This window comes from Mauremys reevesii, linkage group 15, assembly GCF_016161935.1.
Source record: "Mauremys reevesii isolate NIE-2019 linkage group 15, ASM1616193v1, whole genome shotgun sequence".
Lineage (NCBI taxonomy): Eukaryota > Metazoa > Chordata > Testudines > Geoemydidae > Mauremys > Mauremys reevesii.
Genome location: NC_052637.1, coordinates 42543955 through 42557300, shown reverse-complemented (window position 1 = coordinate 42557300; position 13346 = coordinate 42543955). Strand labels below are relative to the sequence as shown.

At 52.7% G+C, this 13346-nt stretch overlaps 1 protein-coding gene across 5 annotated transcripts in view; it reads left to right on the top strand.

The window, feature by feature from the left end:
- The window catches only part of BAIAP2 (BAR/IMD domain containing adaptor protein 2), an 85331-nt gene extending 72068 nt beyond the window's left edge, over nucleotides 1–13263 (top strand). For 2 of the 5 annotated variants that reach the window (XM_039502412.1, XM_039502411.1), the window contains exons 13-14: nucleotides 1575–1609; nucleotides 9692–13263. In XM_039502412.1, coding sequence (XP_039358346.1) covers nucleotides 1575–1609; nucleotides 9692–9761 — 105 coding nt within the window. In that variant the 3' untranslated portion in view covers nucleotides 9762–13263. Of the gene's footprint in view, nucleotides 1–1574; nucleotides 1610–2684; nucleotides 3278–4963; nucleotides 5008–7243; nucleotides 7299–9691 lie in introns of those variants that run through there. The other 3 variants (XR_005588617.1, XM_039502414.1, XM_039502413.1) reach the window with 3 other exon arrangements.
- The last annotated feature ends 83 nt before the right edge of the window (nucleotides 13264–13346 follow it).

Sequence of the window (13346 nt, the reverse complement as noted above, 5' to 3'; positions counted from 1 at the left end):
CGACAACACTTGCTGCTTCCATGAGAGCCTCCCACCAGAAATGAGTTACTCACGGGTCACTCCCATAGGTGGAGAAAGCCCCTGGGGCTCCAGCCCAGCCCCACCCAAGACCAGCAGTTATTAGAGCCCCTTGCTAATGTATGAGCTTTAAAGGACTCCTGAGATGAATAAGCTGATCCTTTGTCACTGCTGGACAGAGCAGCATGAGACCACGTAGGCTTGTGAAATGGGAAGCTCTGGGCAAGGAGTTGGGATTGGTATTCGTAGACAAGAGGTAACTAGGTAGAATGGCCGCCTCAGGCCAGGGACATGAGGCAGGATTTTTACTTGGGGTGTGGGGGGGAAACAAGCTCTGTTCAGAACCACCCTCCCCAGCTTCCTGGGCCATGTCCGAGTTACCGTGGGTCCCAGGTGTTGAAGTGCCCAGCAGACCCCACAAACAGACTAAGAAATCATTCTGTTACTCGGCTGGAACGGATGCGAAGTGAGCACTGATGTTAAATAGATCTCAGGCTGGCTCCAGCATGGGGCCATGCAGTGCCAGCTGCTCCAGCCAGACCGCAAGTCCCAGGATGGGCCAAGCTCCCCAAGTCAGCAATCTGCCCCTTCTTGAGGCATTGAGCAGGGGACTGGCATTTTAGCTCCTGGCCACTCCCCAAGGAGCTTCTGAAAAGCTCTGCCCAAGCTGGGAACAGAGCCCCACTTCTGTGCCTGCAGCTGAAGCAGAGTGTGTGGGGGGGAACAGTCTCATGTCTTGCTAGTTGGAGCCAGATGAGCTGGACAAGGAACTGGCAGGGATGTTTGGGGAGGACAGATATTTGTATCAAAAATAATCTCTTCCTGGACTGGCCAGAGCCTGCTTCTTGGATCCCAGGGACCTGGACAGCGGGTGCAGGACTCATTGGTCTTATAACCCAGTATTGCTCACCAAGAAGAGAACTACTGTAGTCTCCTCTGCTGGCCCCCTTCTCCCTCCGTACAGATCCTGGCTCAGGGATGGAACGTCCAGGGTGCCCTGCACTAGAGTGCCATGTCCATCTGTTCCGCAGAAGGCTGCCCTTTCTGGCCTGCCCGCCTCCCTCTCCGGCCACCCACAGCATAGTGCTATTCAGTACCAGTCCAAGCCGCCACCAGCCCAGAGCGCTGCAATTTCTGGTGGGATTCGGTTACAAGAAACACCCTTTTCACAGACCATTTCACCAGTGTGTGCTTAACTTCTTCTTTTGTCCCTTTCAATGTGCGTGTGATGCTCCTTGATAGTTACGGGATCTCTGTAGCAAGGTGGAGCCGGACAGCAAGAGCTAGATTCTTTCTGCCTTTGCTGTAACCCGCCTTGTTGTGTAAAGTCACACGCTCTGCAGAGACAAGTGTCACTTTACTCCATGCTGCATTAAACCCCATTTAAATCCCCTTCATCACTATCCACTTTCTAATATCCAGATGCTTAGACTCTGAGCCTGAAAGCCACTGGGGCCCAGTGCATTTGCTTCTGTTCTTATGTCCTTCCAGTGCCATCTAATGGCAAAGCCTGTCTCTCTGCCGTCTCATGGTTGGTTTGTCTTTCTCTCCCTTAGGGCCTTGAGGACTATGGGACGAGAGCTGGAAGCAGGTAAGCCTCTCTATTTCACATCGTGTTCAATAAAGTGAATCGTAATGTTCAGAGCGCTGGGTATAGTAAACAACGCTGCAGTATCCCTTGGCAGGACGCATTCTGGGAGGTGGCCCTACACTGGCACTCAGGCTGTGCAAGCAGGCGATGCTAGATGTGGCAGTTTAGACGTAAACAGAGTTAATGATGGGGTTAGATAATTTAGGCATTGATAAATCTGAATTTGTCATCTGTGTGGGGCAACCATGAGTCTCCTAGGAGAAGAGTCAAAATGTATCTAGCTTGTGTCTGCCTGTTCCAAGGACAGCTGTGGCCTCTCCCAGGGTCACTACTTGGCTCAGAGACTCTGGATCAGATGAGCAGTTCTCACTTCTCAAAAGCAGGCTAATCCGAAGGGAACATCAGCACAGCCAATGTCTCATTCCACCGGTTCAAATTGGGGCAGCCTTTCTGGACATTCCTAGAGTATCTTCTCTTGATACTTCCCCTCTAGAAACTTACTCCACTCTCTTGCCCGATGGGGACTCGGTCCAAAGTATAACAGAATGGGCAGGTCTGTCTCCAAAATGCAGGCCCTCCTGCCTGTGTTCGGAACACTCTTGTTGAGTAGAGGGAAAGCAGCCTCTCGCCCAGGGATAGGGGTTTGTTAGTTTGAGCCCTGCGTTGGTGGGAGGAACTGAAATATTTAAAAATAAAAATAGAGAGAAGAAACCTCCCACTTTTTGCCACGTTGAGTGAAATGGCAGCCAGTTGTGATGAGCAGGATCTGAACCCGAACGCCAGGGCTACAGTGGTTCCTCTCCCTTACTAGGGGACAGCCAGAGAAGTCGCGCATGGAGCAACTGCAGGAGTTGCTCCGAGTGCTCAAGAGGTGGTTTGCTTTAAGCAAAAGCGTCATGCACTCTGCGTTCTCACCAGCTGCTCTAGGGAAGTTGTGGGGTAAAGCCAGGGCACAGAGGACTACCCTGAGCTCCAGAAAAGGGATACTGCATTGCGATAAGTGTGGTGTTGTCCATCTGATGCTCTTTGCGGTGAAGTGCAGTCTGGCAGTCTTCCTGTGCTTTCTATTCCACAGTGGCAATGGCACTTTGGTATCAACTGTGTGAGGACACCTGACTAGAAATGGCAACTGCTGCTTTGAAGAGCTTTCTGCTTCTTTCCCTCTTTTCTTTTCTCCTCTTATACTTCTTAGTTTGGATTTTTAACTCTTGTGATCATCCAAGGAAACCATGGTGCTGCTACCTTCCCCTCCCTGATGTTTACAATGCCCTTGTTTTGTGAAGCCTTTCAGAGCAGGAACTGCCAAACAGTGCCTGCTAATTTTTGGAGCAGCCTGGATGCAGTTTACAGTTACTGGGTGGATCCAGTTTTTGTACTTTGTGAATGTTCAAAGATGCACTATCCCTTTTCTGAGGCTTAACATGAGTCACACCGTACTGACAAAATGGAAGAAACCATTTCTAATATTGAACAAATATGCATGGCCTATGGTATTCGTACTGTTACTTCAACTCTCCTTTCCCCTTCATTCAGATGCCAGTTTCCTGTTTCTAAGGGGAAGGCAGGTATAGACACTAGAGAGCTTTGGTCACGTCCCTCTCTGGGTGGCATCCACTTTAATTCAACCAGACTTGACCCGGTTGCTTTAAGAAAAGTGGATAGTGCAGAGGTTTAGGCCTCAGAGAGAAATGGTTGGTTCTTGGTGGGGGTTGGACAGTTCCTCTGCTCCAGCTAATGAAACCACCAGGGCTGACTCAAGCAGCATTGTTGGAAGGTTCATTCATTCTTTTGTTGTATATTTTGTAGCCAGGTATTGTTACCTCACGTTCGTGCTCTGGGGGATAAATCGTGGTGTTATGCAGCTTGCCAGAGCAATCCAAAGACTCTTTTGCATTTTGAAATTGGACTTTAAAAAAAAAACCCTGTGTTTTGGTTTGGTTTTTCTTGGGAGGGTGGCTGGAGGGGAGAAGAATCCCAGTGTTTAACTTCCTAAATCATGTCACTCTTCTTTGTGTGTCCTGATAACTTTAGAGACAAACACAGTAGGATTGGAATTAATGGCTACTGGTATTGCTTCTTCAATCACTGAGTGCGGAGAGGTCACTAAGTGGCCCACACCCAGAGTACAGACTTAACCTTTTCAGTTCCGGTGAAAGTCTTCATTGCAAAGCTGTACACACTTCCTCTGTCTGATGTGATTTTAAAACCTCTTGACATGCCTGTTTACTAGGACATTGCTGGCAATATACATACATACACACATCACACACAGAAAAGGTTTTTTTTGTTTTATATAATAGACTATGGGCATATGTAATAAGAACCTCCTGCGTTGATGTCATAATTTTGCTAAAGATTTTTAATCCAGGATATTCCGTGCTAAATGAATGTAGAAGATTAGCAAAACTTGTATGAAGATTGTAAAGTGCTGAAAACCTTTTTTAAAAGCTGAAGAGAAATGTGCCCTGTACTGAGTTATTGTTTGAATAAAAGTTTTATTTATTGCATTGAGTTGGGCCTTGGTGGTTTTTTCAGCTTTCATTCCTATATCACTGACCAGTCACCAGATTGCCTCTGCCATATTTTTTTTTCCATTCCCCATGATCTTGGAGGGCCAGAAAATGACCTTTCTCCTCACCCAGTTTCTCTGGTCAGTTTGCAGGTCTGGCAACTTGCATTAAAGTCAACTGCTGAATGGAAGCAGCTGCAATAGTGTTTAAATACATAGCCCCCCACACTCAGCCAGTGTCTTAATTTGTCTGGAAAGGCTCGCTGCTGCAGGTGAATGACTTGCTGCTCTCCAGTACAGGATAAACCTAGAATTAGTTGCTTTGCAATATGGCTTGTGAGTAATAGCACAAAACCAAATGCCGCTCTTTCCAAACTGCATTTGGGTGTCACTCAGGAGGTTTGAATGCTGTCACTGAAAGTAAATGGGTCTTGGTGTTTTTTTTTTTTTTTCCCCTCTGCAAACTTGTATGAAGGGGACAGTGAGAGGAGTCTGGGGCAGGGTGGGAATGCTGCAGGGTCTCTTTCCCATGACTGGCATATAGTGGATCTAACTGGGTTTGTCCTTCATTGCAATCTTCACAAGGGGGTTGTGATGAGGAAGAATGTGTGTTTTAAGTGCTGTATACGTGATAAGTATTAACATACAACTTTTCCGTTTTTGCATCCTGTGTCTGAAGCAGCAGGTGACCCAGCCGGTGACCTCTCCTGGGAGTGGAGCAAATCCCAGGGGAGCAGCCGGCTCCTGGTCTAGCTTCTCTAACCAAATACCCTTTTTATTTCTCACTAAGGCTGCTGAGTGCGTATTAAACACGTCCTACAAACTGCCTTTTGTTTCCATTACAGCGCCGATGTGGAAGTGGCCAGGTTTTGATGTCCCTGACTAGTTAGTAAGTTCAGTTCTATGTGCCAAACCCCTCACTATTGCAGTGCTATGTACTGACTGGTCAGAAGCTGGGGGTTCAGCACCATGCTAGTGAACGGGTGAGGGAGGGAGCAAAATGGGTCATTGATCTGCTTACTGTGACCATCAATCCGAGCGAATGGGCACGGTTTTGTCTTTCGCTAATGTCCATCGCCAGGCAATGCCAGTCAGTTCAGAGCACAGCTCCTAATTGGGCTCAATCACTCGCTTGCACCTAAACCCATTGGTGGAAGCTTCTCTGCCTTCCTGGGGCTCCTGCAATGGATTCCTCTTCCTACACTGTTCCGTATAAGCCTCAATGTGCCCGTCTCTGTAGCCACACCTGTATCTGCACGGCTCAATGCATAGCGCCTGCCCCGTCTCCACCCCCTCCTCCCTCCCACACTGCTGGGGCAGAGCGTGTGCAGCCTTCTGGTTTCATGCTTCCATGGCTGGGCAATGAGCATCTCTGGCCTATTCCTGCTTTTAGAATTCTACCCTTGAAATAACGACCCACCTTGGCTTTAGGGCTTCAGTGAGTCCCAGCATCTGCTGCTATCGCTGGGTCACGATGTTCGCCGCATCATACGCACCTCCAGTGACTGGCACTTCATTGCCATTTTGCAGAGCCTTTTCCCGGTCTTCCGGGGTATCAAACCTACGTTGTGGCTATTTCAGTAACAGCTGGTTTTGGGGTGATGATAGTTAGGCCATTGCCCTCCACGCTGCAGAGCCGTGGGTCAACATCGGCTTTGGTACAGTGACCGTTAGTTTGGTAGCCTCCATCTAGTCCCCCATGGCTGATTGGTGGCCTTTGTTCAGCAGTCACCAAGGGCTGTAGTATTTGGGGGGGGTCTTGGTGGGTAGCAGTGAGCAGCATCGACTGAGGGGGGAGGGGAGGCTTCCTTGCATAGCACCTGCTGGTTTTAGCTACTTCCAGGAGCTCCAGCCTCCCCCAATACCTTTTTGTACTCCCCCCCCCCCCCAATCCTGAAGATGTGTTTTGAGTCTGAGATTTGGGGGTGCTGCTGCAGGCTCTGATCCACCTCTCTGCTGTGCCAGAACAAAGATGGTTAAATAATCCCTGGTGAGTCATTGAGTCACCTTTTCATTCCTTTCACGCGACATCAATTCTCCAGGCATCCTAAGGGAAAAAGCAACCTGAGAATCTGCATAAATTAGGTAGGGAAACTAATCACTTTGGCTTGAAAACTGAGTAATCTTCTTGCTGGAAACGAAGCTACAATTTAAAGAAGAGTTGGTGCTGCCCCAGGGAGCTGGGCCTTAGGGAGGAGAGATTACCCTTCCCATAGCACTGCTGGAAGGCTGAGCCACTCTTCCTAGGTTGGTGCTGGGGGCTGAAGTGCTGGATTTTAAACAGAGGCTTCATCCTAGTAGGTTTGTTGGCCAGCAAGGCCTTTACCCTGCTCTCGGGCCCAGGGAGCAGTGGGGCAGCCACTCGTGTTTGCTTGGTGAGTGTGGGGATAACCCAGAGAACCACAGTGAGAAAAGGGGGCCAGATCCCTGCCCCTAATGCCCCTACCCCTCCCCACAGTATTTTTCATCCTTAATCAAACTACTGTCCCTGATTTCCTCAAACTCACCCCACCCCATCCTGCATGCGCACACACACTCCAGCCCATCTGACCCCTACGGGGACCATTTGGGATGCTTCTCCCTAGGTTACATTTTGCTAGACCTAGTGTTTCAAGACACCGGGCTGCCGAGCGTATGTGGGGAGTGGCAGAGTGAAACCCTGGAGCACTGGATTTAGAAGGGGGTGAGGAGCGGAGAAGCAGCACCACAAAAAGCTCCAGCTCTTGCTTTGCAGCCAGGCTGGGAGTGTTACTGAGCAAGACCTTGATGGGACCCTCCAAGGCTCCTTGTCTGCAGCCAGGGCCACTGGGCATGGAAGTGGGGCACTCAGAGCTGAGAGGGGTTGCAGTTCAGAGGGAGCAACTCAACATTCAGGTATTCCAAAGTAAGCTCCTTAAAGATCCCTCCCCCTCCACCGGGAACATCTCTTGTGGCTCCCTGCTGGGCGGTCTCTGTGCCCCAATGAGACACGCTGCTCCTGGGTGCCTCTCCATGTCACCCTTCCAGCAGCGCTATGAGATTGCTAAAGAGCAAATGATCCTTTCAAGGAATTGTTGGCACAGTTCAATTTTAGGCTCAAGTTTTAACCTCACTTGTGCTTTTCCTCCCATGTTTGCCTCACCCAGCCTGACTGTCAGACAAGAAGGGATCTCTGGTCAAGACCCTCAGCAGCGTATACGGGTACATCTACACCATGGGCAGGGGCGGGAGCTGGGAACTGCATAGCAGCCTTTCTTAGCACCCCCAGGCTCACGCTATGGCCCTAAAACTAGCTGAGTAGATGTTCCCAGTCAGGCTCTGAAGCCTGGGGGGAAGGGTAGGGAGAGATCACCGTGGCCTAAGAGAGGAGGACTGGTCAATGGGTAGGGTGGAAGGGATGGCGGGAGCTAGCTAGTGGAAGGGAGAAGAGCCCTGGTCTGGACCAAGCAACAGGACAGAGCTGGTTAGAGGAGGGGTGGGGGGGATGCAGTTGCATGCAAACAGCCCCTTGGAGCTGTCCTGGCATCCCAAACCTGCCTGCCTCTGGCAGCCCTGCACATACCCAAGGAGAGCTGCCACCAGGCGTGGGAAGCAGCCCAAGAGTCTGTGCATTGCATCCCCGCAGAGCTGTACGTTGTCCTCCACCCCCAGCCAGCCATGCTTTAGTCCTGCCCATCTCTTTGATTTCCCCCCAAACTGGTGCCAAAGGGGTTGGAAGCAAAAGGGTGTAATAAAGTAAGGGAGCAGCCCCTCCTCTTGGTGGAGGGTCTAATGGATTAGCCTGAGTGGCCCTGCCTTTAGGGGGGCAGGAGGAGGGATGAACCCAGGTAGAGGGGTCACTTGAGGTCAGCGTCTCCTGGGCAGGAGGTGCAGCTGTTCTTTCCACTCCTCGGGGCGGGGGGGTCAGCTAGGTGCCTTCCTGCCGGATCCTACCCAGCCATGACTCGTGTCTCCTCCGAGCCTGGCAGGAGAATGTGTTTGATGCTGTGTCTGTCTGCAGAGCTGTTGTCTGTAATGTGGTGTAGTGTAGGCAGAACCCCTGTGTGCTCTACAAATACTGACTGGCTCCTGGGCAGCAACAGACCCAAGCCCTGGGATGGGGCAGCTGGGCCCAGAGGACTCTTCTTCCTTGAGGGGATTTTTGTGCTGCTGTTTTCAGAGCCAATCTGTGTGTTGTGGTGTTAATCTCCTGTGCTCTTTCCCAGCTCTGGCCAGGCTGAGGAGCCAGCCGGGGGAAAGTGGCCCAGGCTAAGGGCCATCTGTCTTTTGCTGGCCCCGGTGCTCTGCACAGACTCCTCGGCCTATGCAGGCTGTGCCCAGTGCTGATGCCGTTAGGGGAGTGAGCTGAAAGTCCCAGGTGGGGGGGGGCTCCAGAGCTCCAGCTTCTGCTGACCCAGCAACAGGAGGGCTGCTAAGGGCACGAGCACCCTGCTTGGTTATCAAGCAGTTGCAAGGCCAATACAAGCGCCAGGGGTTAATAAATCGGTATCATGAAGATGCCTCGGCCAGCCAGGTGTGTGTGTAAGATGTAGTACACAGCGTGTCTGTCTTTGAAGTGTTAACTAAGCTGCGTTTCTTTCGTGTGGCTGAAGTACTGTAACTGGAATGTTTGTTTAAATGTTTGGTCTGATCAAATTCAACTGTCTCCTTTCATGGCACCTGCCCTTGCAAATCTCAGCCCAGCTGCAGGCTCAGCCCAGCTGATGTGAAACTCCCTCAGAGCACATGCCAAGATAAATCAGTCAGCTTCCTCCAGCTGGCTTGTTGTCTGGGTGGAAACCACCGTCCTTCCTCCTGCAGTGAGGCTTAGTTGAGCTCTGACCGCCCTGGGAGAGTCTGTCCTGTGCGTAGTGATAACTAGCTGCGGTGCAGACAGACTCCTCAATCTCCTCTCTGCCATCTCAGCTACCTGAGATCAGGTACCCTGTCATTGTAATCCCGCAGTTTCTCCATTTAAGGAACATGGGTCTGTACTTCCAGGAGTCCTGATCCTAATGCAGATCCATGGAAGTAGTTGTTGGTTGGTGTTTGAAACCACTTCTTCAGATTCCAGGGAACTGAGGGAAGCCCCATCCTTTGGGATTTTAAAAATAGCCTGGACAAGTAGAAGTAGAATCACAGGAACTAATCCTGCACCCCCCAGATAACCTCGTACCTCTTCTGTCTCTCTCAATCCTAAGAGGAGCTTCCCGCCCAAGTACCAAGCCCCCAGTGCTAGACATCGCTGAGACAATCAGCGCTGTACAGTTGGCGCTAAGGGGGTTTTCTCACGCGAGGAAGCAGAGTAAATCCCTTCACCCATTTCTTAAAGAAGTGCCACCCAGTGGGTGAGCGAGGTGAGGCAGGAAGCCCCTGCCATGCCTCTAAAGTAAGGTATGTTCCGCTCGCACAGTGCGTATGGTTAGGTCTCGAATACCCTAAAAGCAAAGCCGGCCGGCCCCCCGCTGCAGCGTTTGCTGCTCTGAGTGAACGCGGCCCAGGGAAAGCTGTGTGTGTCTCTTGTCTCTTGCTGTCCTGTTGTCCATTGCGCTAGCTGTGCTGCTCAGCGGCTGCACTCCTCCCCCACTGACCTGTGCCTTCCTTTCTATCTGCAGAAATCCTTTTGCCAACATCCAGCTGAAACCAACAGTGACCAACGACAGGTCAGCTCCCTTCATCAGCTGATCCCTGGGATTGCAGGAGCCAGCAAGCACCTCCTGCCTGCATTGCTGTATCTGACCCACTGTAGCCTCCTTGTCCGCAAGTCTGTCTCTCCAGAACTTTGTTTAGGCTGCGTTTGTTTAAACCTGCTACTGCTGCTTGGAAGCCAAGGGCTAAAGCTGGTGTTTTGCTGGTCTCTCCTGTAAAGCCCGTGTAGTCGGCACAGTGGCAGAGGGTGAGCGGGTTAAACTCTGTTACCCTTCGTTCACTCTGGTCATGGCAGGTGTGGAGGTAAAGCAGCACTCACGGCCCTGGGTTCCCAGCCTGTCCCCTCCAGCCCTGTTCAGCTCTCCCAGCGCAGAAAGGTCAGCGTTAGTGGGGAACATGCTGACCCCACAGCCTGCTGCTGCTCTAAGAGTGGGAAAGCAGCAGCACTCAGTATAGCCCCAGCCTCTCGCTCCTGTCTCCTGCACAGACCAAGATACAGGCCGGGCAGCTGTAACCCTCACCCCAGCCCTCTAAAAGGATGGCAGCAGGGCACCTGGGACCAAGGCTGCCGGCCCGGGCCCACAGACTGGTGTGGATGGGGCGGGTCAGGCCTACCCAGCTTGTGCTAGCAGGAGCCCTGTTAACACCCGTCTGCGGAGCTGGGCTGACAGGCTCAGGCCTCCATGCAGTGTAGACACAGCCAAGGCTTGCAGACCCCACTCTGCTGTTTAGAGCTGCCGAGGGAAGTGAGGGGCTAAGCCTTGGTCCCTTCCCTTTTGGCCTGAAGCAATTCTTGGCCTGTGGAACAGCAGAGCTGTGCAAAGCATTTGTCCTCCTTCAGACTGCTGCTCAGGGCTGGCTAGCACGAGCGTAAGGGCCGGCTGCTCCCAGGCAGGCCTGCTGACCGTCAGTTCAACAGTTGCTAATGTTTTTACACCCAACCCTCATGGTGCAGCATCTAGATTTTATTTAGCTCGGTGAGGTATTATTCAAGCTTGAACAATGGGCTGTTAGATGCAACACCCCCTGCGCGGAGGCAACCGGTACTACTCACCCTCTTACCTGTAGTTGTCTGTTGTGAAACTACAGGGAAGAGGAAACAGAGGTGGAGGAGGGTGCACCATGCCCCCCTACCGCTGTCCTAACCACCTGTCACGTGCCGGAGACCTGCAAGACCCAAGCTGCAGGCAGCTTTCTGTGCTGAAGCGGGGAGGGTCTGTGACTTGAAAGGTTCTGGGCTGGAACCATTCCAAGTCCCCGAGCCCCCTCCCATGCTCATAGCCACTTCCCCGTGTGTCACTCGGCTCTGCCTTGCAGGGCCCTGTGAGATGAACCCTTGCAGCTCCGTAAGCGACTGGCTGGGAACTCGAGACCAGGCCCTGGAAGCTCTGGTCAGCAGCTGCCCCCACCCCAGGCTGCTGGTGCGAGTGCTCAGCGTACGTTTTGGAAGAGCCCGGCTCAGGCTCTTTAGTGAGAAACCTCTGCCTTAGCTGAGCTCTCCCCCTCCCCCCTTGCTTGTTACTAAGATCTCTGCTGCTCTGGTACCCACTCTCGGCATGAGGCCGGCCAGCTCCACCCCACCCAGTGCCTGCACTGAGGCTTCTGGTCTCAGGCCTTGTGTCCTTACTAAAGCATGAGGAACGAGAGAGGGGAAAACAAGCTCCGCAACCTGTGGGAACAGGCCCTGCAGCGGAGCTGGGTCCTTTGCTGCCTTGCTCCAGCGGGGCTAGATCAGAATCGGGGCCAGAAGCCCAGGCGGTGCCCATGGAAGGGGTGGCCGCCTTCATGGTTTGTCTGCACTTTTTTTTAGGGCGAGATGGCAGAGCTCGTGCTGCCTGTGCGTTACTGCGCTCTAGGCTTAGCCCCTATAAGCTTATGCCAAGTAGCAAACGAAAGCAAATGCAGCGTCCAGTGTTTGTATTTTTATATAAAGGAAAGTATATTTGACCCCTATAATCAATGGCTGCTCTGTGCTGTCATGGCACCCCCACCCCCCGCAGGGGGAGCACCTGAGCCCCGCAGTGGGCACCAAGCTGCAGGTACCTCGTGGGCTGCCTTGCATCCAGCTTCACCCACAGCCCTGCACTGCCCCAGCGGGAGGGCCCTGCCCCATGGGGTTAAATCTGTCCAACTGTGTTGTCTCAAACTCTCTAATCTGCTCTTTGTGCCTCTGTGCACTGCGACTTCCCCTGCTTTTCAGTAGAGTCAGTGAGGGGACGTGAGGCCGTAACTCTGGCGCTCAGAGGTATGAAAACGCTCTGGTGCCCGAGGGCTGCCGTTAACCCGGCCTAACCCCTCTGGGAGGTGGTGCCAGGGAGCAGCCTCAGCAAAGCGCTGCAGCAGTTTGAGTGTAGACAAGCCCTGAGACTGCGCTGCTCTGAACTAGGCCCCCGGGCAGGGCCGAGCGCTAACGAAACACCCTGGAGACTACAAGGGTCAGCACAAGTGAACGGCCTCTGTCGGCTGTACTAGTTCTCTCTGGCCTGGTCCCTGCACTCAGTCCTTGCTCACATGGGCATTTTCCTGCTCCATGAGTGAAGTTCTGCTGGGCTGCAGCCCTGCTGATGCAGTAACTGGTTCAGGTGGAGCCAGGGCCAGCTAAAGCTATAAGGAATATTGGCCCAGGTTTAGGGTTGTGACTGCTACAGTCCTAGCTTGAGCCCAGCGACTGACCTTAAAGACGTTTTCTTGTCTGTGAGCCCCAAAAATGTAAACGAGTGGTGCTGCTGCTTGCCTGAGTGTGCAGCCAGCCTGAAACAATAGCTGCCAGACCTGTGACCTGCCCACTCCACCTTAACTCTGCCACCCCCTGGGGACAGCCAAAGAGGCTCCAGCTGTGGTGTGCCTGAGGCCCCATATTGCCTTAATTCTGCCCTGTGTGGACCAAAGACTCAGAACAGCTGCGCAAATGGGCCCTGAGTGAACTCCGCCCTGGCCTCCCATGAATCATGGCACCAAAGAGAGGCCAAGGAGCTTGGCGAGGCTGCAGGGCTCCTTGGGGACCAGCTCCAGCCTAACGTCTCTGTGAGCAGGTCTCTTGTCCTGGAGCTTTCCGGACGGTGCCCCCATCACGCTGTGCCTTCCTGTGGTGTGAGCGAGGGGCTTTGTGCACAATGTCAGCCACAGGCGCGGGGAGGGAGGGAGCCTAGCAGAACAGTGATGTTGTTACTACAGCTACGGCCTTGGGTGGGAGGCTAGGGAGGGAGCAGACCTGGTCACTGCTCCCCTCCCCATGGATCCCGTGGAGGCCTGAGGGCTGCTCCCCATGGTTGTACATCACTGCACGGCTTGGCCTACTCCGAGCACTTGTTCAAACCCTCCCAGAAAGGCTGCTCGCCTCGAGGAGCCTGCTTAGCCAGAGGGCTTTCAACGTGGGCAGCCAAGCTTAGCTTCCCAACCAGCACGGCCCGGCAGAGGTGCTGTGCTGCCGCTCTGGCTGCTTCCCTGCGCTTTCTAGCGGCTGCACCATGTACCCTGAAATTACTATTTTTGGAACAGTAATTTATGAGCAATAAAACCCACAAATCCTTGGCCTGAGTGCGTGAGTTTTCTTTTCTTTTCCTTGTGAAGTTGGTGTGTCTCTTGCAGCTGGGAAGGAGCAGGGCTTTACAGGGCTGTGGT